Source organism: Salmo trutta, chromosome 31 (assembly GCF_901001165.1).
Source record: "Salmo trutta chromosome 31, fSalTru1.1, whole genome shotgun sequence".
Classification (NCBI taxonomy): Eukaryota; Metazoa; Chordata; class Actinopteri; order Salmoniformes; family Salmonidae; genus Salmo; species Salmo trutta.
Genome location: NC_042987.1, coordinates 16,511,349 through 16,533,107, shown reverse-complemented (window position 1 = coordinate 16,533,107; position 21,759 = coordinate 16,511,349). Strand labels below are relative to the sequence as shown.

Genomic DNA, 21,759 nt, shown 5'->3' with positions numbered 1-21,759 from the left:
TACAGGAGCAATTAGGGTTAAATGTCTTGCTCAAGGGCACATCAACAGATTTTTCACCTAGTCGGGTTGGAGTTTCGAACCAACAAGCTTTCGGTTACTGGCCCAATGTTCCTAACCGCTAGGCTACCTGCCGCAAATATTCAACATTCACTCTGTCAATGCTACCCAGTTACTTACAGTATGTAGCCAGTGTTTTTACCTTGGGAATCCTACAGGCACAGATCCATATAAGCAGAGCTGTGAGTGACTGACACACAACAGGATTTACTAATGAGTTCGATAGTATTATCAACTACGGTTAGAGTAACCCCCGAAAAGGCTAGTCATCCTCCAATATAACAGAACACCACAACAGACTGGGTAAACCAGGGAGTACTGTTGACCAGGCCAACTCTGTATTGACTTAACTGTTATACTGATTGAGCCCCTGGAAAACCACAAAACACTGGGAAAACATTGGAAAGCATTGGCCGCCACTCAACATTTGGGATATTTCTAGGTTTATCTGTGGAAAGTAACACAGACAGACTCAATCAATTTGCCATTGTCAGTGACTTTGGGCAGCTGAAGCTTTGCAGGGAAGTTGTTATTGTAAGAACCATGTTGGTTCAGAGGTTAACAAATGGAGCTGGAAAACCCTATTGAACATATACACTGAGTATACAAAACATAAAAACATCTGCTATTTCCATGACATAGACTGACCAGGTGAATCGTGGTGAAAGCTATGATCCCTTATCGATGTCCCTTGTTAAATCCACTTGAATTAGTGTAGATGGAACTCAATATTAGGAAGGTGATTTGATGCTTAACGAGGACTAACCTCATCAAGGACATGACTCGGCATCCCAGGACGCCAGCATTCCAGAATCTTGACCTAATTCCTAATTTCATTCCTACACACACACATTACATCAAGAAACTTAAGATTGGAGTCTTCAGATCATGTATTTTGTACATCAATAAATGTGTTTATTACAAAATCTGAGATAACTGTACAAGATACGTTGTTTATAGCCGTAGTAATCTATTTACAAAAGTACCATTGTCTGTGTATCAAAGTGATGAGCTAAAAAGGCATGTTTCAATCACTGTAAGCTTTCATAGAAGTAAGGCAAAATACTTGAAACTGGATGTACATTTTTGCAGATCAAGTGAAAGTTGTCACCTACTGTATCGAACTTATGGTCAGGCTTAATCTACGGTATGGGAGCTGGAAACTGTGATTCTACAGCTCCTACGTAGGTTGCTAAGTCTGTACTTATTTGCAGAATAAGTGTGTGTGTGTGTGTGTGGGGGGGGGTTGTTTAAAAGCATGTGTGAAGGTGCGAGCTTGTGTATGTCGCTGGATGTGTGTGTGTGTAAGACATACAGAAGGTGTGTAAACTTACTGTTAACACTAACGCGGCCGCACCAGGTTTGGCATTCACTAGAGTTCTACAGCGCATGTCAGTCGGACTCAGGGATAACGGCATCCTTATCGCTCTGTGGGTCAAAGCCAATGTACCTTACCCAATACCTCTCGTACCGACCTCACTTTCAAAGCCTTGGCCACAGCCTGCTGCATGTGTAGCCGACACAGGACACACACTCCCACACATAATCCTTATCAGAGCAGAGCAATGGACAAATAACAAGCCATGATCAATACACGAGCTCAACAAGGTCACAGAAGCAAACAAAGTGTGTGTATTTCTCCCGGTTGCCTACATTAGACATAATACTATATTACTTACCCTCATCCGATACATGTTTGTTTGGATCCATGAGCCGTAAAAAAAGTCAAATGCAGTAAACCATATATCCTGCCTATTGAGTGTTTCTGATTTTCTTTTTGCCTGAATGACTTTTTCCGTCGTTGTCCTAGAAATCCAGAGACCTAGATGGCATTTGTGCTCCTGTTGTGAAGGACGATGTACTAAACCACAGGATCTTAAAGGAGCTCATTGCTTTGGTGTGCGCTCGACGGGGAACCAGACCAGTCAATCTATCCTAGCAGTATGAGCAGCACTAACAGCTCATGAACTGCCGAAAACCTTTCAAAAGCCTTTGGAGATTTTGAGAACTCTGTGAATGTATAAAAACATATTTGTGCTAATTCGTTTAAGATTTAAGAACACCCACATGCATACACACATATAAATATTTGTGTAGAAATACACACTTGCATGCATACCATACGTACAGTACACAGATTGTATTTACACTGTGAAGGATGGAATGTATCCTTGGCATAATCAGAGAAGAAGACATAGAAAAGCATTAATAACATGATCCGTCCTCTTATATGTGGATAATACTGGGTTGTGTGTGCATGACCCCTTGTTGGGACTGTGCACACACATAGGGACGACACACTGTCACCTGGCTGCCACCCTTAAGTCATCAGGAGCATGGCGCTCCATTCCTGGAAGCTGGAATTCTTCAGTTGATTGTATGTGGTTCCAAACGGTAGCAAGTCACAACTACTGTCACAAAAACTTACACAAACCCAATCAAGTACGCAGGTTGATTGCAATCGGGATTTTATACTTGGTGTGATTGTCCAGATATCCAATCTGACCATCCTCAGAACCAGGTAGCTCCTGGAGGAGCATCCCTCCATTGTGCAGTGGACTGTCCCACTATCCCAGTGTTCCAGTTACCCACAGGAGACCTTGGTTCATTCTGTAGTGGTACCTCAGTGGATCTAGTCCTGATGGATGTTATAGCCCAGGACCCTGGAGCTCAAGTTTACAATAGTGCAGCGCTTCTTCTCTCCACCTACCTACACAGCCACTCCTCCCACATCTACCTCTGTCTCCTCTTCTTCCTCCTCCTCTCCCAGAGTAGGCACGCAGTGCGAGGGCAAGCATTGCGTGGGGTGGACGTTGACACTGGGGCTAGAGCTGCTGTTACCCATGCCACCGAGGCTAACCATGCTAGCCCGGACGGTGAAGCTGGCGACAGAGTTGACGCTGCCCAGTTTGGTGGGAACGCTGGCCTTGCCGCAGGAGTGGGCGCGGCGGTTCAGGCTGGCAGAGCGCACCACGGAGGACGTGGGGGCACAGCCGGTGCTGTGGACCTTGCCCTCCAGGAAGTATGTGAGCATCTCACCCTTACCCTTCACGCTGACCTTGCCCCGGCACACCAGGTCATAGTTATCCCCCAGGATACGGTACACATCCTCTGTTACCTTGGGGAGGGAGGGAGGTAGAGAGAGAGAGAGAGAGAGAGAGAGAGAGAGAGAGAGAGAGAGAGAGAGAGAGAGAGAGAGAGAGATTATACCACTGTCATACAATGAGATTTACTCTAGGCCAATCAACAGGCCTCAATCATAACACATAATTTAGTACAGTACACATGGCACATGCACAGATAGGGCTCAACCAGTGCCTGAGCACTTGCCGGCCTATGATAAAGTGCCCTAGCAGCTCTGTGTTTTTTTTAAAAGTAGTCTTTTAATTTTTGTTTTAATTTTGAATGTAACAAAATGCACATCAAACTATCATTTTAGAAGCTCTTAAATCTCAGAAAATACCCTCTCCCCTGCCTTCCCGCTCAAAGAGCGCACTCCTCTGACTTGCATGCGTGGCCACTGGCTGCGGGCACTGGGCGGGGAGACATGAATAGGCCAACTGGTAGGAGGCTACTGGTAGGTAGGAGGCTACTTTTGAGTTGGATCTGTCACTGTTATGGACAAAGAATGGGGCAATCTGACTGCTTGTTAGTAAGAGGCAGATGTCAGCAGCAGAACAAACTCAAATCAAGTAAAAACAACTTTGTTCCAACAGCATATCTAATTAGCTAACATATTTAGCCTACATTAGGATTTTTTTAAAACCTTTATTTAACTAGGCAAGTCAATGACGGCCTACGAACAGTGGGTTAACTGCCTTGTTCAGGGGCAGAATTACAGATTTTTAACTTGTCTGCCCGGGGATTCGATCTTGCAACCTTTCAGTTACAAGTCCAACACTCTAACCACTAGGCTACCTGCCACCCCATTCTCATTCTCTCTGGTCAGCTGATAGCCACTCTTCTCCCCATGTCAATCATCTCATGTCGTCTCTTGGCCTAGGAGTCACTGGCACTAGCTTGCTTACAATATGTGATGAGTGAGTGTGTTGTTGCAGGAAATATACTATAGGCCTATAAATGTTGACATTTTGCCTACAAAGGCAGTCGGTATGTTTGTGCACAGCCCTGACAGTACCTGTATCTTGCCAGGGACTCCGGTGCTGTCCATGCGGCTGGCCACGTTCACTGTGTTCCCCCAGATGTCATACTGAGGCCTCCTGGCCCCGATCACCCCCGCCACTACTGGACCCACGTTGATACCCACTCTCAAGACAAAGTCGTTGTATGACTGGTAGTTGATTTCATCCAGCACATCGAACATCTCAATAGCATAGTCTGCCACTGTGCTCAGGTGATCATAGACAGATTTTTTGTCCTATAGAAGGGAGCAAGGAAGTAAACAAAGGTTACATTTAATTATCACATTCATTCATTGTCCTCGTTATATTCATTTAAAAAAAAAAATTTTTTTTAACAAACACACACAAGACCGCACCACAAACACACACACTTGCCTTTGTTCCGATGGTGGGGACTAGACCCACAGCTGCCATATACGTGCTGCCAATGGTTTTGATCTTCTCTATGTCCTTATAGCATTCTTTATCCATGAGCTGAGGAAAAATTAGATTTACACCTATACACAGGAGAAGGCAACAAATAATGTTAATATCCCAGTAAACTGTAGCAGCCAACATCCTCACCTCGTCAAAATCAGCAATGATTTCATTGAGTAGTCTCAGACACTCCACTCCCATGTTGTTCCCATCCAGCTCAATGTAGAAGTCATTGAAGTTGGGGATGGAAGCAAACAGCACTCCGACTTGGGCATAGGACTGGTAATACAGATCCTATAGAAAAACACATAGCCAACCTTAGTCACTAGGCCAAATATATGTACTGTGTATTGAACAAAAATATCAACGCAACATGTACAGTGTTGGTCCCATGTTTCATGAGCTGAAATAAAATATCCCAGAAACTTTCCATACGCACAGAAAGCTTATTTCTCTAAAATGTTGTGCACAAATTTGTTTACATCCCTGTTAGTGAGAATTTCTCCTTTGCCAAGATAATTCAAGCCCTTTAGTGGGGAAAAACTGATTCTGATTGGCTGGGCCTGGCTTCCCAGGAGGTGGGCCTGGCTCCCAAGTGGGCTGCGCCCCTGACCAGTCATGTGAAATCCATAGATTAGGGCCTAACAAATGTATTTCAAATGACTGATTTCCTTATAAGAAGTGTCACTCACTAAAATTGTTGAAATTGTTGCATGTATTTATTTTGTTCATTATACAGTGCCTTCGGAAAGTATTCAGACCCCTTGACTTTTTCCACATTTTGTTACGCTACAGACTTGATTAAATAAATTGATTAAATAAAAATATTTCCTCAGCAATCTACTCACAATACCCCATAATGACAAAGAGAAAACAGGTTCTTAGAAATGTTGCTAATAAAAAATTATACAAAACAGAAATACCTTATTTACGTAAGTATTCAGACCATTTGCGATGAGACTCAAAATTGAACTCAGTTGCATCCTGTTTCCATTGATCATCCTTGAGATGTTTCTACAACTTGATTGGAGTCCACCTGTGGTAAATTCAATTGATTGGACATGATTTGGAAAGGCGCACACCTGTCAATATAAGGTCCCACAGTTGACAATGCATGTCAGAGCAAAAACCAAGCAATGAGGTCGAAGGAATTTTCCCTAGACCTCCATGACAGGATTGTGTCGAGGCACAGATCTGGGGAAGGGTACCAAAAACTGTCCGCAGCATTTAAGGTCCCCAAGAACACAGTGGCCTCCATCATTCCTAAATGGAAGAAGTTTGGAACCACCAAGACTCTTCCTAGAGCTGGCCGCCTGGCCAAATTGAACAATCGGAGGAAAAGGGCCATGGTCAGGGAGGTGAAGAAGAACCTGATGGTCACTCTGACAGAGCTCCAGAGTTCCTCTGTAGAGATGGGAGAACCTTCCAAAAGGACAACCATCTCAGCAGCACTCCACCAAACAGGCCTTTATGGTAGAGTGGCCAGATGGAAGCCACTCCTCAGTAAAAGGCACTTGACAGCCCGCTTGGAATTTGCCAAAAGGCACCTAAAGGACTCTCAGACCACGAGAAACAAGACTCTCTGGTCTGATGAATCCAAGATTGAACTCATTGGCCTGAATGCCAAGCCTCACGCGTGGTTTAAACTACTTAAGTAAAAATACATTACTATTTATATTTTTGACAACTTTTACTTTCACTTCACTACTTTCCAAGAGAAAATTATGTAGTTTTTACTCCATACATTTTTCCTGACACCCAAAAGTACTCATTACATTTTTAATGGCTAGCAGGACAGGAAAATGGCCCATTTCACACACTTATCAAGAGAATATCCCTGGGCATCCCTACTGCCTCTGATCTGGCAGACTCATTAAACACAAATGTTTCATTTGTAAATGATGTCTGAATGTTGGAGAGTGCACATAACTATCTGTAAATACATTTCTTTAAATGGTGCTGTCTGGTTTGCTTAATATAAGCACTTTGAAATTATTTATAAATTCACTTTTGATGCTTAAGTTTATTTAAAACCAAATACTTTTAGACTTTTACTCAAGGAATATTTTACCGGGTGACTTTCCCTTTTATTTGAGTCATTTCTATTAAGTTATCATTACTTTTAATCAAGTATGAACATTGTGTACTTTTTCCACCTCTGGCGTCACGTCTGGAGGAAACCTGGCACCATCTCTACGGTGAAGCATGGTGGTGGCAGCATCATGCTGTGGAGATGTTTTTCAGCAGCTGGGACTGGGAGACTAGTTAGGATTGAGTGAAAGATGAACAGAGCAAAGTACAGAGAGATCCTTGATGAAAACCTGCTCCAGAGCACTCAGGACCTCAGACTGGGGGCGAAGGTTCACCTTCCACAGGACAACAACCCTAAGCACACAACCAAGACAACGCAGGAGTGGCTTCGGGGCAAGTCTCTGAATGTCCTTGAGTGGCCCAGCCAGAGCTCGGACTTGAACCCGATTGAACATCTCTGGATAGACCTGAAAATAGCTGTGCAGCGATGCTCCCTATCCAACCTGACAGAGCTTGAGAGGATCTGCAGAGAAGAATAAGAGTAACTCCGAATATACAGGTGTGCCAAGCTTGTAGCATCATACCAAAGCAGACTCGAGGCAGTAATTGCTGCCAAATGTGCTTCAACAAAGTACTGAGTAAAGGGTGTAAAAACTTATGTAAATGTGATATTTATTTGATATATATATATTTTTTAAATAGCAAAACATTCCCCCCCAAAAAAATTTGCTTTGTCATTATGAGGTATTGTGTGTAGGTTGATGAGGGGGGAAAAACTATTTAATACATTTTAAAATAAGGCTGTAACATAACAAAATGTGGAAAAAGTCAAGGGATCTGAAGACTTTCCGAAGGCACTGTATATGGCAAGGTACTATTGATCCTTTGAAGGAAAGGTAATATCCTTTATGAAACGACAATGTTTCTGTCTGTCTGCCTGCCTGCCTGCCTGCCTGTGTCTGTCTGTCTATCTGTCCGTCTGTCTATGTAGGACACACCATGTTTCTGGGGTTGGACAGGAGGAAGTGTTGAGCCACATGAGCAGGAAGCAGGTTGAAGAGAATCCTCCTGTTGTCCAGCTTGACCTTCTCCATGCCGTCCCTCTCCTCCTCTGCCTGACAACACACAAAAACACAAACATCAATTTGAATAAAATAATTCTCCCCAAAGTACAACTCAAGCCTGCAGTTCAAAGCTTATACCACAAGGTGTCAGTATAAACTCTAAATGTACACCAGGACTGAGGCACCATGTTTGCCTGACATTGGACAAGGAGCATTTGGTAAAGTCAATAGTTAAAGGTCCAAACCTAAAGCCAAACCCTACTAGACACTATAACTGTCCTAACAGCCAAGTGGCTCTATTGTACCAAACCATGTCAATATCAGTGACTTGTGCTGACCTATCCTTACCAACCATGCCAATATCACCCCGTGTTTTATCTAGGGTTACAAAATTCTGTGAACTTTCAATAAATTCCCTGGTTTTCCATAAATCCTGGATGGAAGATTCCTGATTTCCTGCTTATTCTCCGTTGATTCCGTGTTCCTCCAACCGGAATATGGAGAAAACATATGTGTTGCTAGGCAGGAAGTTAAGTGATGTGCGTAATAAAACTGTTCCTTCTCCCTTCATGTGACCTGACCTGACCTCGGCCCACATTCCTCACAAATCCACAGATCCACAGCCCTTATCAGTGACCGTAACCATGTGATTCCTCATACATGTAACCATTACCCTCTACTATAGCAAGTATTTCAAACTCTAACCCAACACAACCACGCCAATATCAGCCCCTTGTCCTATCGTAACCAACAATGCCAATATCAGCCATCACCATGCTAGCATCTGCCAGCAGCATTAACAGCCAATAGCCTGGCACTTGGCAGCCAAAAGCCTCAAAATATGACTTGGCATGATATGGCCACAACAGAAGGTTGGATGATGAGTAAAGCATGGTGTTCATCAGCTAGCTAGATCTATGCATAGGACAACAGCCCACACAGATACACAGACACACACACACACACACACACACACACACACCTGTGTGGCCCAAAGGAAGTCCAGTCGTAGTTTGAGGTCCAGCTGTCTGGAGTGGAGGACCAGGGCACTGGTGAACAGCAACAGGGACAGGATGGGCTCATAGCCCTGGATCTGGAGATTAGACCCTCTGCTGTGGGACAAACCAACAGAGACATCAGCAACAATCTTCAAAAAGACTGTACCTCATCATTCATTAAAAGGGAGAGCTGAGGTATATGGAAAGACCCCCCACCACAGAGATATTTTTAGATTAGATTAGATTCCTGATTCCTGTTTCCTGCTTCCGGTCACAACTTGCAGACTTGTTTACGCTGTTGTGCGTTTTTACTTTGCTACCTGACGGTTTTTACTTTTTCATTACCGTATATTTTTACTTTTTCCCTCACTCAACTTTTTTTTTCATTCAACTTTCCTACCCCGGAGGTTTTATCTGGACATGGTTCGTCAGGACTTCAAACAGCCGAAGCTAAGTAACATTAACATGATGCCTTCTAATTGCAGTCGTTGTACTCATAATATACAGGAGAACGATCGCCTTACGGCAAGGATAGCTGTGCTGCAAGCCCAGCTTCAGACGCAATCGTTAGGCAAGGGTCATTTCAGTGTAGGAAAGGATGAAACAGCGTCTGTGCCACCAGCAAGTACAGATAGTAACGTTAGTATAAACCCCCTCGCACGGTCCCCGCAGCCGGACATCTTTCTCATGGCTTCTGGAGGGAAACGCTGTAGGAATGCTCAACCGGTGTCGCTTATTCAGCCGACAGAAACTTTCAACCGGTTCTCCCCGTTAAGCGAGTCGGAGTCGGAGGCCGAGACTTCTCTGGTCTCTGCTCCTCCCGCTGTGGGGTCTGAGACGCCGACGGCTCCCACCATTAGCTCTGACAAATTGAAAACCCTAGTCATTGGCGACTCCATTACCCGCAGTATTAGACTTAAAACTAATCATCCAGCGATCATACACTGTTTACCAGGGGGCAGGGCTACCGACGTTAATGCTAATCTAAAGACGGTGCTGGCTAAAGCTAAAACTGGCGAGTGTAGAGAGTATAGAGATATTGTTATCCACGTCGGCACCAACGATGTTAGGATGAAACAGTCAGAGGTCACCAAGCGCAATATAGCTTCAGCGTGTAAATCAGCTAGAAAGATGTGTCGGCATCGAGTAATTGTCTCTGGCCCCCTCCCAGTTAGGGGGAGTGATGAGCTCTACAGCAGAGTCTCACAACTCAATCGCTGGATGAAAACTGTTTTCTGCCCCTCCCAAAAGATAGAATTTGTAGATAACTGGCCCTCTTTCTGGGATTCACCCACAAACAGGACCAAGCCTGGCCTGCTGAGGAGTGACGGACTCCATCCTAGCTGGAGGGGTGCTCTCATCTTATCTACGAACATAGACAGGGCTCTAACTCCTCTAGCTCCACAATGAAATAGGGTGCAGGCCAGGCAACAGGCTGTTAGCCAGCCTGCCAGCTTAGTGGAGTCTGCCACTAGCACAGTTAGCGTAGTCAGCTCAGCTTTCCCCATTGAGACCGTGTCTGTGCCTCGATCTTGGTTGGGCAAAATTAAAAATGGCGGTGTTCGCTTCAGTAATCTTACTAGTATAAAGACCTCCTCCATTCCTGCCATTATTGAAAGAGATTGTGATACTTCACATCTCAAAATTGGGTTACTTAATGTTAGATCCCTCACTTCCAAGGCAGTTATAGTCAATGAACTAATCACTGATCATAATCTTGATGTGATTGGCCTGACTGAAACATGGCTTAAGCCTGATGAATTTACTGTGTTAAATGAGGCCTCACCCCCTGGTTACACTAGTGACCAAACCCCCCGTGCATCCGGCAAAGGCGGAGGTGTTGCTAACATTTACGATAGCAAATTTCAATTTACAAAAAAAAAAACAATGACGTTTTCGTCTTTTGAGCTTCTAGTCATGAAATCTATGCAGCCTACTCAATCACTTTTTATAGCTACTGTTTACAGGCCTCCTGGGCCATATGCAGTGTTCCTTACTGAGTTCCCTGAATTCCTATCGGATCTTGTAGTCATAGCAGATAATATTCTAATTTTTGGTGACTTTAACATTCACATGGAAAAGTCCACAGACCCACTCCAAAAGGCTTTCGGAGCCATCATCGACTCAGTGGGTTTTGTCCAACATGTTTCTGGACCTACTCACTGCCACAGTCATACTCTGGACCTAGTTTTGTCCCATGGAATAAATGTTGTGGATCTTAATGTTTTTCCTCATAATCCTGGATTATCGGACCACCATTTTATTGCGTTTACAATTGCAACAAATAATCTGCTCAGACCCCAACCAAGGAAGATTAAAAGTCGTGCTATAAATTCTCAGACAACCCAAAGATTCCTTGATGCCCTTCCAGACTCCCTCTGCCTACCCAAGGACGTCAGAGGACAAGAATCAGTTAACCACCTAACCGAGGAACTCAATTCAACCTTGCGCAATACCCTAGATGCAGTTGCACCCCTAAAAATTAAAAACATCTGTCATAAGAAACTAGCTCCCTGGTATACAGAAAATACACGAGCTCTGAAGCAAGCTTCCAGAAAATTGGAACGGAAATGGCGCCACACTAAACTGGAAGTCTTCCGACTAGCTTGGAAAGACAGTACCGTGCAGTATCGAAGAGCCCTCACTGCTGCACGATCATTCTATTTTTCCAACTTAATTGAGGAAAATAAGAACAATCCGAAATTTCTTTTTGACACTGTCGCAAAGCTAACTAAAAAGCAGCATTCGCAAATGGAGGATGGCTTTCACTTCAGCAGTAATAAATTTATGAACTTTTTTGAGGAAAAGATCATGATCATTAGAAAGCAAATTACGGACTCCTCTTTAAATCTGGGTATTCCTCCAGGGCTTCATTGTCCAGAGTCTGCACAACTCTGCCAGGACATGGCTCAAGGGAGATACTAAAGTGTTTTAGTACTATATCTCTTGACACAATGATGAAAATAATCATGGCCTCCAAACCCTCAAGCTGCATACTGGACCCTATTCCAACTAAACTACTGAAAGAGCTGCTTCCTGTGCTTGGCTCTCCTATGTTGAACATAATAAACGGCTCTCTATCCACCGGATGTGTACCAAGCTCACTAAAAGTGGCAGTAATAAAGCCTCTCTTGAAAAAGCCGAATCTTGACCCAGAAATTATAAAAAACTATCGGCCTATATCGAATCTTCCATTCCTCTCAAAAAATTTTTTAGAAAAAGTTGTTGCGCAGCAACTCACTGCCTTCCTGAAGACAAACAATGTATACGAAACGCTTCAGTCTGGTTTTAGACCCCATCATAGCACTGAGACTGCACTTGTGAAGGTGGTAAATGACCTTTTAATGACGTCAGACCGAGGCTCTGCATCTGTCCTCATGCTCCTAGATCTTAGTGCCGCTTTTGATACCATCGATCACCACATTCTTTTGGAGAGATTGGAAACCCAAATTGGTCTACATGGACAAGTTCTGGCCTGGTTTAGATCTTATCTGTCGGAAAGATATCAGTTTGTCTCTGTGAATGGTTCGTCCTCTGACAAATCAATTGTACATTTCGGTGTTCCTCAAGGTTCCGTTCTAGGACCACTATTGTTTTCACTATATATTTTACCTCTTGGGGATGTCATTCGAAAACATAATGTTAAATTTCACTGCTATGCGGACGACACACAGCTGTACATTTCAATGAAACATGGTGAAGCCCCAAAATTGCTCTCGCTAGAAGCCTGTGTTTCAGACATAAGGAAGTGGATGGCTGCACATTTTCTACTTTTAAACTCGGACAAAACAGAGATGCTTGTCCTAGGTCCCAAGAAACAAAGAGATCTTCTGTTGAATCTGACAATTAATCTGGATGGTTGTACAGTCGTCTCAAATAAAACTGTGAAGGACCTCGGCGTTACTCTGGACCCTGATCTCTCTTTTGAAGAACATATCAAGACTGCTTCAAGGACAGCTTTTTTCCATCTACGTAACATTGCAAAAATCAGAAACTTTCTGTCCAAAAATGACGCAGAAAAATTAATCCATGCTTTTGTTACTTCTAGGCTCGACTACTGCAATGCTCTACTTTCCGGCTACCCGGATAAAGCACTAAACAAACTTCAGTTAGTGCTAAATACGGCTGCTAGAATCCTGACTAGAACCAAAAAATTTGATCATATTACTCCAGTGCTAGCTTCCCTACACTGGCTTCCTGTTAAGGCAAGGGCTGATTTCAAGGTTTTACTGCTAACCTACAAAGCATTACATGGGCTTGCTCCTACCTATCTTTCCGATTTGGTCCTGCCGTACATACCTACACGTACGCTACGGTCACAAGACGCAGGCCTCCTAATTGTCCCTAGAATTTCTAAGCAAACGGCTGGAGGTAGGGCTTTCTCCTATAGAGCTCCATTTTTATGGAATGGTCTGCCTACCCATGTGAGAGACGCAGACTCAGTCTCAACCTTTAAGTCTTTACTGAAGACTTATCTCTTCAGTAGGTCCTATGATTAAGTATAGTCTGGCCCAGGAGTGTGAAGGTGAACGGAAAGGCTGGAGCAACGAACCGCCCTTGCTGTCTCTGCCTTGTCGGTTCCCCTCTTCCCACTGGGATTCTCTGCCTCTAACCCTTTTACAGGGGCTGAGTCACTGACTTACTGGTGTTCTTCCATGCCGTCCATGGGAGGGGTGCGTCACTTGAGTAGGTTGAGCCACTGACGTGGTCTTCCTGTCTGGGTTGGCGCCCCCCCCTTGGGTTGTGCCGTGGCGGACATCTTTGTGGGCTATACTCGGCCTTGTCTTCGGACGGTAAGTTGGTGGTTGTAGATATCCCTCTAGTGGTGTGGGGGGCTGTGCTTTGGCAAAGTGGGTGGGGTTATATCCTGCCTGTTTGGCCCTGTCCGGGGGTATCATCGGATGGGGCCACAGTGTCTTCTGATCCCTCCTGTCTCAGCCTCCAGTATTTATGCTGCAGTAGTTTATGTGTCGGGGGGCTAGGGTCAGTCTGTTACATCTGGAGTATTCTCTTGTCTTATCCGGTGTCCTGTGTGAATGTAAATATGCTCTCTCTAATTCTCTCTTTCTTTCTTTCTTTCTTTCTTTCTCTCGGAGGACCTGAGCCCTAGGACTACCTGGCATGATGACTCCTTGCTGTCCCCAGTCCACCTGGCCATGCTGCTGCTCCAGTTTCAACTGTTCTGCCTGCGGCTACGGAACCCTGACCTGTTCACCGGACGTGCTTGTTGCACCCTCGACAATTACTATGATTATTATTATTTGACCATGCTGGTCATTTACGAACATTTTAACATCTTGACTATGTTCTGTTATAATATCCACCCGGCACAGCCAGAAGAGGACTGGCCACCCCTCATAGCCTGGTTCCTCTCTAGGTTTCTTCCTAGGTTTTTGGCCTTTCTCAGGAGTTTTTCCTAGGGAGTTTTTCCCAGCCACCGTGCTTCTTTCACATGCATTGCTTGCTGTTTGGGGTTTTAGGCTGGGTTTCTGTACAGCACTTTGAGATTTCAGCTGATGTACGAAGGGCTATATAAATAAATTTGATTTGATTTGATTTGATTAGATTCAACTTTATTGTCAATGACCAGAAGCGCAAATAACTGAGTAAAAAAAATGTACAAGTGAAACAATTAAGTAGGATGTATAAATGTGCATTGAAGGCAAATGGCAAGTGCAAGGAGGCATGCAACTGAAATGCAGGGATAGCAGCAATGTGGTTACCGAGGTAGGCATGTACATGTACAACTGAATAATGTCCTTAATCAGACTTTGCAAAGCAATGTCAGAGTCCAGTAAAGAGTGCAAGGAGAGTAGTGCAACAAGGTCCCTGAGAGGCAGTACTAAGCGGTGGGCGGGTGGATATGGCTAGTGCCGTGCCACAGAGTTCAGCAGGGTTACAGTAGCTGGAGAGAAACTGTTCTTGAGCCTGCTAGTGCGGGAACGTGGAGACCTGTACCGCCTGCCTGATGGTAGGAGGGAAAACAGTTTGTGGCATGGATGTGAAGGGTCCCTGATGATGCTGCGCGCGCTACGCAGACGCCGCTTGCGTTGGAGGTCTACGATGGCAGGGAGCTGGGCACCAGGGATGTGCTGGGCGGTAAAAGTTCACCAGGATCTTGGGAGACAGGCGGGCCTTCTTCAGCCTCCTCAAAAGGTACAGGCACTGCTACGCCTTTTTGACCAGGGTTGAGGTGTTGAGGGTCCAGGAGAGGTCCTTGGAGATGTAGACACCCAGGAATTTGAAGCTGGGCACACGCTCCACCTCAGTGCCATCAATTAGAACTGGGGCGTGGCTGCAGCTTTTAGACTTCCTGTAATCCACAATGAGCTCCTTGGTTTTCTTTGCATTGAGGACCAGGTTGTTGTCAGCGCACCATGCAGCCAGGTGCTTGACCTCCTCCCTGTAGGCTGACTCATCATTGTCACTGATCAGGCCTACCACCGTGGTGTCATCATCAAGTTCGCAGATGGTGTTGGAACCGTGTACAGGAACACAGTCGTAGGTGAAGAGGGAGTATAGGAGGGGGCTCAGCACGCAGCCCTGTGGCACACCGGTGTTCAGGTTCAGGGTTGAGGAGGTGAAGTTGTCTAACCTGACAGACTGGAGTCTGTTGGATAGGAAGTCCAAAGTCCAGTTACAGAGAGAGGGGCTGATCCCTAAGTCATGGAGTTTGGTGACCAGCCTAGAGGGAATGACTGTATTGAATACTGAGCTAAAGTCTATGAACAGCTTTCTCACATAGGTGTTGGTTTAGCTCAGGTGAGTCAGGGCAGAGTGTAAAGCTATGGAGATGGCGTCCTCTGTAGACCTGTTCAGTGCATACGGTGAATTCGGAAAGTATTCAGACACCTCTACTTTTCCTACATTTTGTAACGTTACAGACTTATTCTGAAATGGATTAAATCGTTTTCCCCCCTCATCAATCTAGACACAATACCCAATAATGACATAGTAAAAACGAATCCAAAAAGTCCAATCTTGGTTTCATCAGACCAGAGAATATTGTTTCTCATGGTCTGAGAGTCCTTTAGGTGCCTTTTGGCAAACTCCAAGTGGGTTGTCATGTGCCTTTTACTGAAGAGTGGCTTCCATCTGGCCACTAACATAAAGGCCTGATTGGTGGAGTTGGAGATGTTTGTCCTTCTCGAAGGTTCTCCCATCTCCACAGAGGAACTCTGAAGCTTTATCAGACTAATCATCGGTTTCTTGGTCATCTCCCTGACCAAGGCCCTTCTCCCCCAATTGCTCAATTTGGCTGGGCTGCCAGCTCTAGGAAGAGTCTTGGTAGTTCCAAACTTCTTCTATTTAAGAATGATGGAGGCCACTTTGTTCTTGGGGGATCTTCAATGCTGCAGACATTTTTTGATACCCTTTCCGAGACCTGTGCCTTGACACAATCCTGTCATGGAGCTCTATGGACATCCCTTCGACCTCATTGCTTGGATTTTGCTCTGACATGCACTGTAAACTGTGGGACCTTATATAGACGGGTGTGTACCTTTCCAAATCATGTCCAATCAATTGAATTTACCACAGGTGGACTCCAAGTTGTAGAAACATCTCAAGGATGATCAATGGAAACAGGATGCATCTGAGCTCAATTTTGAGTCTCATAGCAAAAGGGTCTGAATACTTACGTAAATAAGGTATTTCTGCAAACATTTCTACAAAACAGTTTTCTCTTTGTCATTATGGTATTGTGTGAAGATTTTTTTCTAAATCCATTTTAGAATATGGCTGTAATGTAAAACAAAATGTGGAAAAAGTCAAAGGGTCTGAATACTTTCTGAATGCACTGTACATGTAACACTATGGAACCCCACTGTGGGAGAAACCAAAAGAAATGGCAATATAAGTCATACACAGTAGGACTGTACCACATCATTAATTAATAGTGAAAGTGGGGAGATGAGGATAGACGCGCCCCCTCACTGTGGGAACAAACTAACATAGATGTCAGCAACATAACACAGTAGGACTGTACCACATCATTAATAAAAGGGGGAGTGGAGGACCACATAAATACAGTGGGGAGTACAACTTCACAGGGGAGATGTGGAGGGACAGGGACCCCCCACTTTGTGAGAACCAAATTTGATGTCAGCAACATACATTAGGTCTGGACCACTACACAAAAAATGAAGGGGGTGGCCTGTGGATGAAACCACCAGTGAGAAACAACAGTGATATCATCAACTGTACCATGTCAGCCACAACCGCAGGAAAACCCGGACAGGGTGACTTAAACCAGCAGTGATGTAAACACCATTCACTCAGCACAGATACAGTATTTACAGATAATAAGACCCCTTTGGAGAACAACAAGTAGTTTTCCATCTCAATGATATCAGAGTATCCCAGCGTTATACAGTAAGCCAGGGTTCCCCAACCGGCGGTCCCCAAGTTTTTATTTGCTCAGGATTTCTGAACAAGAGTTTTATTGTTGGAAATCCTTTCCAAAGTATTGCCACACATAATAGAGAGATACTGCATGGGAATACTTTCACCAGATTTCCTGAATTAAAATCCCTTGGAGCTGATTTGCTGGTGTTTTTACCGTCTTTTATGTCCAACAATAATGTGATCGTATACAACTGTAAGCAAGGTTTGAAATTATTATATTTTAGTCAAATATTATTTTCTGTTTGGGCTTCTTGCGGTCAATCTGCAGTCTACAAATTATTTGTAATTATGTTCCAGCCCCCTGACCATCTGCTCAAGAAAAAAATTGCCCCGTGGCTGAATATAGTTGATGATTCATGCAGTAAGTGATCTGTTTGTATCTATACAATGGGTCTGTGCTCTGAGCTGCACTAGGTCCTGGGTACTGAGTAGGAGTAGCTAACATGCATGGCTGAATCAAGCAAAAGCATACATTGTCAGCTCAGCCTTTTGGTATAGAGTTAATGAACATGTACTGTGTGTCTCCTCTTCAAACAGTTCCCATGTGAGAGTGCGCAGGTCGAGGATAAGCAAAGACTCCTCTCCTCCTACACACGTCCCCACAAAATGGAAATATCCCTGTGACTGTTGTTTGCTTGTTCCCACTCCTAATCAAACCAAGAGGAAACCGTAGCTGACACTACTGTCATGTAAAATCAATCATGGCCTTAGATACGTGAGTGGCAGGGGGAGCATAGTAAATCTGAGGGCTATAGCTTCAGGACTGACAGTTGGAGGATGGTGGGTGTATTTGTCCGTTCGGTTTTTTTCCCCTCTCGCCCTCCTGTGTTTGTGTCAGTGGATGCTGCTGAGGGGAGGACGGCTCATAATAATGGCTGGAATTGAGTGTATGGCTGGAATGGATTGAATGGCATGGTATCAAACATGTGTTTGATACCATTCCATTTATTCCATTAGAGTCATTATTTAGAGCCGTCCTCCCCTCAGCAGCCTCCACTGGTGTGTGTGCTTGTTTATATACATAATGTGTGTGTGTGTGTGTGTGTATTCTCCCTCACCCGGCGGTGTATGTGTGCCTGTGTGTGTGTATATATATGTATGTTCTGTCCTCTCTCTTACCCGGCGGTGCGTCTGAATCCGCTGAGCTCCAGCACGGTGACATACAGCACCCCCAGCAGGAGCAACAGGGCCATCTTTGGCATCCAGGAGACGCGCAGGAAGAGCGCCAGTGTCAGCGTGCCCACAATGCACGACAGGAAGGCGTAGCGGATGCCGTCGCACGGCAGCTCCATCATGGTGCGGTTGGCATCGTCGCTCGTGTCAATGATGACAATGGAACTGTTAGAGTGGTGGGCACTGCCCCACAGCCATGGCATGCAGCCCACCTGGCAGAGAAACAGAGGAGAGAATGGTAAAAACCCTCAAGCAGTAACTCAGAAGTTGGTTCTTTGCATATTTGATTTGCATGACATTTACATTTATGATTTCAAGTGTATTGCAATGAATATCATGAATACTGTTGTTTTAGTGCCTTGTTGTTAACCCTACTTACCACACAGGCCTGGGCTACAGCATAGATTAAGAGCACTATGAGAGCACACAGAACAGTACGGATCTGAATGGTGAGGCAGCCTGGAAAACACTGAGAGAGAGAGAGAGAGAGAGAGACAGAGAGAGAGACAGAGAGAGAGAGAGAGAGAGAGAGAGAGAGAGAGAGAGAGAGAGAGACAGAGAGAGAGAGAGAGAGAGAGAGAGAGAATAGACACAAAGAGAAACAGATTAAGGATGAAAGGGGAGGGAGAGTAGAAAAAGCTTACCACACAGAATTTGAATTTGAAAAGAATTATAACTTAATTTATGTAATATTAGCTGAGGGGGTTGGGGAAGTTGGAAAAAGTCAATCCGTCAACCTCAACAAAAGCTGAAATTAATAGACTTAGCATTGAGTTTGAAGACAAACTGAGTGAACTTTGAAAAGTTTTCTGAAGGCCATTGACATCAACTTCATACATAATATTATTATCAACTACCGACTAAAATATTATTTCATATTTGCAGATGTCAGCAGAAAAACGTAGTATTTGCAAAATTAACTAAATTATCAAAAGTGACTTATAGCTTGGGCCAAGAGTTTGACCTACCCATGGAAAATCACTTACAGCAAATCAACCCCTCAGAAAAGTGAGTGAATAACTAAAAGAACGACATGTTAAATCAGTTGGACCAAGGCACCAAGCAGGCATTTACCTGTAATTTTGTGACATGCAGGTACATGATACAAGCTACTAGGAAACAGATGCAGAAGACCAGTAGGACCAGGACCACTGTTCCCCTGGTGACAGCAGCAGGAGAGAGGAGGAATAGGGAAAGACAGGAGGAGGAGAAGAAGTAGAGGTAGTGAGTTAGTGGACAGAGCCTGTGGAAGTCAACTCAAGATGCAGCAGACCAAAAGAAAAGAGAGAGAGAGAGAGAGAGAGAGAGAGAGAGTATACATTGCTGTTAGATATCATACAGTGAAATGAAAGAGAGAAAGAGAGACAGAGAGCTAGAAAGACAGTGTGTCGCTGTCAGATATATACTAAAATGCGAGAGAGAGAGAGAGAGAGGGAGAGAGAGAGAGAGAGAGAGAGAGATAAAGAGAGAGGCACAGAGATAGAGATAGAGGTACAGAATGTGCTGCTCTCCGATATCCTATAATAATCTAGTACATACTGTGGTAGGATGAGAAGGTAGACAAGGCCGAACAAGGCAGCTAGAATTAGAGAGAGGACCACGGCGCTGGTGAAGTACTCATCATGGAGCTGGTGGTACTGGCAGAGCAACCAGAGAGAGGGATGTCTCAGATTAAAGCATATTCTGGGTGCTACGTCTATCAAAACGTCTGATTCAAAAGGTAGTTCCTTACGTTGCAATGTTTGCGTGTGTATGTCTGTGCATGTCTGTTGTAAGTGTAGTATAGTTACTCACCCTCCGCTCGCGCTCAGAGCACTTATACATGAGTGTGAGGAAGTTGAGGTCAGCTGTGTCTGACTCGGTCTGCCTCGCCTCGATTAGACGACCAATGTAGCGGTTGACCCGCGTTCCCGGGCTGGCCTGGGTCACGTTAGCCGACATCGACGTCCGGTTCCGCAGTTTCTCTGGAGCCGTCCGCAGGGCCCTCCGCTGTGGCACAGAATTGTGGGAAACGGAATCCTGACTTAACTATGTTTAGAGGGTTTTATACCAGCTGTTCAAAACAATGGGGCACGGAGGAAATAGATTGCTGGGCCTCTACTGTCCACTGTTGGGTATCATTGTGGGTGAGATAAAGTTTATACTTAACTACAAACACCCAAATTCACCATGGAGTAAGAAGAGATGTGTACTAATAGTTCTCAAATCTTTAAATGTGAGCAAGGGAAATCAAACAAAGTCAATCCTTGTGGTTGACTTGACTTCACATGAATTGATAAGGGGCATCAACATATGAAATGCTCATCTTCACACAACAAACAAAACATAAATGATTTACTCTACAGTTATCATTGATTCTCTGACCCCAACTGAACCCCCTTTTCTTGATAGTTCTTTGGAAGCGTCATTATTGTACAGTAGGCTATGTGGAGCAGCAGAGCAAAAGCAGTGATTTGACACCAGAGAGAATGAGGACGTGCCCCAAACGGTGCTCTTCGTGGTGTTCTACTTTTGACTTGCAGTGTACTATATAGGGCACAGGGTGCCATTTGGGATGTAGCCTGATTGAGTCTTCCTGGATGAAAGAAGAAAGCCAGTGAGCTGTACAGACTGAGGCCCATCAGCATCACAGCGTGAGAGACAGTGGGTAAGCGAGGAGCGGCTGAAAAGAGTGGCTTCATAAATGGGGATGGGGGATGGGGGATGGGGCGACAGAACGAATGAGGACGGTTGAGGAAGGTTAACAAACACACACCCCACTGACTTCATCCTCATCACCCCTCACTTTCTCTCGGCTACTTTGGGGGCGTGTGTGCATTGATTACGCTAATTAGTGTTTCTGTGGCTGTGTTGTAAGCCTGTCTCTCACCCCTTTCCTCTCCCGTCGCCCTCTCGCTTTCCCTCTAGTCTCTCTCTTTAGTCTCTCCATCTCCCACCCTGCATGTGACCCAATTGTTTGGAGATGGTCCGAGGAGCATAGGACACTCATCACATCATACACCCACGGCTGCTCCGAGCGCACTCATCCTTTCACTCCTTCCTCGTCTCCCATCTCCCACTCTCCCTCTCTCTCCGAGTTCATTTGTCATTTCAGCCTGGAGAGAGTGTGTGTGTGTGTGTGTGGCCTGAATCTGAATATCTCAGTCTGTGTCGAGTATATTTTAACTTCACTCCAATCCCCTCTCTTTTGAAAGCTATGTTTACATGCTTTCATCCAGGGTTCTCACAAGCATCAGAGCTCTGTGACATATTATATAAATGTAACCACAGAGATTCTTATGCCCTTTACAGAATGATTGTACTAAGTTTGATGTTTTTATCTGAAAGGGCGAGATTTCTTTTGGCTCTTATCCGCTGCATTACATCTCCTTTCCCACACACACCTACACAGACCTGAGTATCTGGATTTAAATATCCTGAGCCAGAGTTGAACTGAAGCCAGACTTCAGGATATCTTTACCGGGACATAAG

The 21,759-nt window shown here is 44.6% G+C and overlaps 1 protein-coding gene across 3 annotated transcripts in view; it reads right to left on the bottom strand.

Annotated features, from left to right (window-relative positions):
* Positions 1–943: 943 nt before the first annotated feature.
* The window catches only part of LOC115169640 (adenylate cyclase type 1-like), a 73,413-nt gene continuing 52,597 nt past the window's right edge, over positions 944–21,759 (bottom strand). Inside the window, exons 9-19 of one of the 3 annotated variants that reach the window (XM_029725461.1) lie at positions 20,083–20,277; positions 19,828–19,925; positions 19,363–19,447; positions 18,668–18,757; positions 18,235–18,500; positions 8,694–8,823; positions 7,646–7,762; positions 4,764–4,910; positions 4,575–4,673; positions 4,196–4,435; positions 944–3,175 (exon numbers count right to left, since the gene is read on the bottom strand). In XM_029725461.1, the coding sequence (XP_029581321.1) occupies positions 2,768–3,175; positions 4,196–4,435; positions 4,575–4,673; positions 4,764–4,910; positions 7,646–7,762; positions 8,694–8,823; positions 18,235–18,500; positions 18,668–18,757; positions 19,363–19,447; positions 19,828–19,925; positions 20,083–20,277 (1,875 nt within the window). In that variant the 3' untranslated portion in view covers positions 944–2,767. Of the gene's footprint in view, positions 3,176–4,195; positions 4,436–4,574; positions 4,674–4,763; positions 4,911–7,645; positions 7,763–8,693; positions 8,824–18,234; positions 18,501–18,667; positions 18,758–19,362; positions 19,448–19,827; positions 19,926–20,082; positions 20,278–21,759 lie in introns of those variants that run through there. The other 2 variants (XM_029725462.1, XM_029725463.1) reach the window with 2 other exon arrangements.